The 3,417-nt window shown below is 37.4% G+C and overlaps 1 protein-coding gene across 1 annotated transcript; it reads left to right on the forward strand.

The window, feature by feature from the left end:
- Positions 1–1,748: 1,748 nt before the first annotated feature.
- On the forward strand, positions 1,749–2,921 carry LOC112003460 (EPIDERMAL PATTERNING FACTOR-like protein 2). Its single transcript, XM_024035653.2, has 3 exons — positions 1,749–2,212; positions 2,302–2,336; positions 2,434–2,921. Exons 1-3 carry the CDS (start codon positions 2,101–2,103, stop codon positions 2,698–2,700), a joined length of 414 nt encoding a protein of 137 aa, XP_023891421.1. The 5' UTR covers positions 1,749–2,100; the 3' UTR covers positions 2,701–2,921.
- The last annotated feature ends 496 nt before the right edge of the window (positions 2,922–3,417 follow it).

Below are 3,417 nucleotides of genomic sequence, written 5' to 3' on the forward strand. Positions count from 1 at the left end.
TTAGTTATAGTGTATCTCAAAAGGGGTTTCCCTGCTATAATCCCATTTCTCGTCACTTTCGTGTCTCCTATCATGTTGAGTTTTGGGAACATCGTTCATTCACAAGTCTTCAGCAGTTTCCTACATCCTCTCTCTCAAAGTCTCCCATTTTTACTGATCTTTTTCTCCCTCTCTATCCTGAACTTGTTGAGGATTTTTCGACATCGGTTGCCTCTCCAGATGACTCATCTCCGGTTCTGTCCCCGGCATATGACCCGCCTGTCTTGGATCTTGCTGACACCACCTACGAGCTTGTTTGGCTTTGCTGGCTCTTGGCTGACATGGATGCTCCACAGCCTACTGCTACTCCTCTTTATTGTGACAATCATAGTGCTATCTACATTGCTCATAATGATGTCTTCCACGAACGCATCAAGTACATTGAGATCGACTGCCACATCATTCGCCAGCATCTCAAGAAAGGCAATCTCAAGTTGTTCTCCATCTCCTCTGCTGACCAGCTTGCTGATATCTTCACCAAGTCTCACCTGCCTGGTCGTCTTCGAGATCTGATATCCAAAATCCAGTTGGCTTCCTCCTTGCCACCTCGAGTTTGAAGAGGGATGTTAGTGTATAGATTAGACTAGATATGTTAGTGTATAGATTAGGCTAGATTAGCCCATTGGGCTTAGCCCAGTATATCTTACTTGCACTGCACTTATATTACTTGTACTGCACACATACCTAACTTATATAAGGCTCTCTTTTGTACATTATTTTGCACACATCAATACTATTTAGTCTTTTTCTCACTTTATATTGTTAACAGCATTTACCAAAATGTTCCGTTCTAGTGTACAAATGAAATAGGTCCAAAACTGTATTCAAACATACTTAGTAGGATAGGGGCCTAGGGCTAAGCTTAATGTGGAGCTAAATAGTTTTTAAAATTTTAAATATCCCATGCTATAGAAAACAAATTGATGGGTTTCATACTTCCCACAAACAAACAAAAAAGGGGCAATGAGTTGGCAGGTGGAATTTACTATTTACACTAAAATTATAGTAGTAACCAGTAACCAGGTCGTACATGATGATGAATAATGAAGTGATTATAATGTGCCTCATTAGTAATTACTGCTAAAAGATTTTGCACGAGGTATACCAAACTCATGCGCAGTGCTCGAACTTCTGACTCCATTCCCCAAGATCGACGAGTGGGCGTGAATTTGCATGCAGCTGATGAAGTGGCTCACACCGACCTTACCTACTCGAAATACATTGCTTCTCAAGCAACTTAAACAGTCCCTCTAGCTAGCTCCCATGAGTCGATTCTCTAGATACGTACCCTCAAATATGGTATCTTCCTTGGGAAATATATTTTTTGTAAAAAGTTTTTCCTCAAAACATATATATAAAAAAATAAAAAATAAAAATAAAAAGTAGAGAAATTAAGCAAGCTGTTTGGCGTGTCAAAATGGACCTGCACGCCCAAATTTCCAGAAGAAACAAACACAAAACGTGAGGGACAAAATGAGGTAAAAATTCGAAGGAAAACGAAAACCCAATAGTCCGAAAATCCTTACCCTCTGATTTATACTGTTTTGTCCTTTGTGGGAAAATTTTCTTGGTGCTGCTGTGGGACCATGACAGTATATGAAAATGACCCTTTTCTCGGGCCCTGCTTTTATTGTTGCTGAGCTGTCCATCCCTCCTTTTCTGCTGCTTTCAGTTGTTTAAACATGTTGTACAGTTTTTGGTTTTTTTGGTAGCTCATGAAACGAGGTTTTGGTCATTCCGTTTTCGGTTGGGGTGCTTTTTACTCTCTCTTTAAGCTCACTATAGATTTGTACAGTAATCTTTTTGCCTTACACGTACACAACTGATAGGGAAAATATATAAGGGGTAAAAGGGAGTGATCATATTTGAATTATGAAAGTTGCTTTTAATCTCTGAAACCCCTTTTGGACAATTACCAAAATTGCAGTTTCATTTTCCTTCTATTCTGCCACCATTCAGGCCTCTCTCTCTTATTTACTGTGTTCTATTTCTATCCTCCGTTATTGTTATCCTCTCAAGGTTTTTACACTCAAAAGAACTGGCATTCTCTTCAGTGAAAAAATGGGCAGCACTGAAAATTGCCTTTGTTGGAACAAAAATAGACACCTAGTCAGTTCCTTGCTCTTAGCACTTTTGTTTTCAAGCTTGACCCAAGTGAGATTCATGGCTGAAGGTACTAGTTATACTACTCATAGTCATAGAGAAACCCTTTGCTTTTTTTTTGGTCTGAATTGTACTTTTGCTAATTTCTATTTATTGCAGGTAGAGGTCTTCCCAAGTTAGTTGAGGCTGCTCAAGTAAGTAACAACAAGTTCCCTTCTATATATATTGATCATTTCCTCTATTTAAATTATTTTGAAGCTGATGTTGAATTCGAACATTGTGTACACACAGAAAGGGATAGAAGTGAAGAAAGTGGCAAGGATGGTGAGAACTCAGATAGGGTCAAGGCCACCAAGGTGTGAGAAGAGGTGTAGCTCTTGTGGGCACTGTGAGGCAGTTCAGGTTCCTATTGTCCCACAAGTGCAAAACCACAGAAGAAGCCAATTCTATGCTTTGCGTGCAACCCCAAGTATTGCATATTCTAGAGGGGATGGCACCTCTAACTACAAGCCTATGTGCTGGAAATGCAAGTGCGGCGACTTCATTTTCAATCCCTGATTGAGCTAACATGTTATAAGTATTTAAGTAGTGGATAGGATATGACCAAAATAGTTGGATTGCACACACACAATCTCTCATGCTTTGTAGTTCTCCTTTAATCCATATTATAAAACCCTATTCCTACGCGTATAGATGGGGTTTGGGTTTGGATTGAAAGAGTTGTATTATTCGTGGGTTTATTTTGTTCAATAAATTTGTTAATGTTTACATTGAGTTCATGATTATATTTATATCCAGTGTAATTAAGATTTAAGAGTTCTTCTTAATTTACACACGAGCTAGCCAATTAACCGAGCAAAGGAAATGGAAATGGAAGGAAAAAAACAGTGTGGATAAGAACGACAGAAACGCAATATTTTTTACTTTTCACAGTTTGCTTTGCTGACGTGAGGCATGGTTTGATTGGTTTTACCAAAAATTATGTTAATAGTAGCCATTTGCTTGCAGTAAAGATTGGGAAGCATTACCCAAAAGTGATGTCGTAATTTTTGTGCAAAAATTCAATTTTTCTAGAAAAGAGAAAACCTGAAAAGAAATATTACAAAAATAAAAAAAGGCAAGGCTGTCTAGTATTAGAGTATTAACATTGAGAAATTTTAAATATATTTTATTTTATCATTTTAAAAAGTTATTTTATCATTATACCATACTATTTTACAATATTTTCAACATTCTAAACTCTATTTTTATTAAAATATTTTTTTTAATCTTTTT

This window comes from Quercus suber, unplaced genomic scaffold (assembly GCF_002906115.3).
Source record: "Quercus suber isolate HL8 unplaced genomic scaffold, Cork oak 2.0 scaffold_63, whole genome shotgun sequence".
Lineage (NCBI taxonomy): Eukaryota > Viridiplantae > Streptophyta > Magnoliopsida > Fagales > Fagaceae > Quercus > Quercus suber.

What these genes read in the sequence shown, in the direction of transcription:
- LOC112003460 (XM_024035653.2), top strand. Translation starts at nt 2,101, where the DNA reads ATGGGCAGCACTGAAAATTGCCTTTGTTGGAACAAAAATAGACACCTA. An exon ending in AGTGAGATTCATGGCTGAAG is followed by an intron (nt 2,213 to 2,301) that starts GTACTAGTTATA and finishes TATTTATTGCAG; the next exon opens with GTAGAGGTCTTCCCAAGTTA. An exon ending in AGTTAGTTGAGGCTGCTCAA is followed by an intron (nt 2,337 to 2,433) that starts GTAAGTAACAAC and finishes GTGTACACACAG; the next exon opens with AAAGGGATAGAAGTGAAGAA.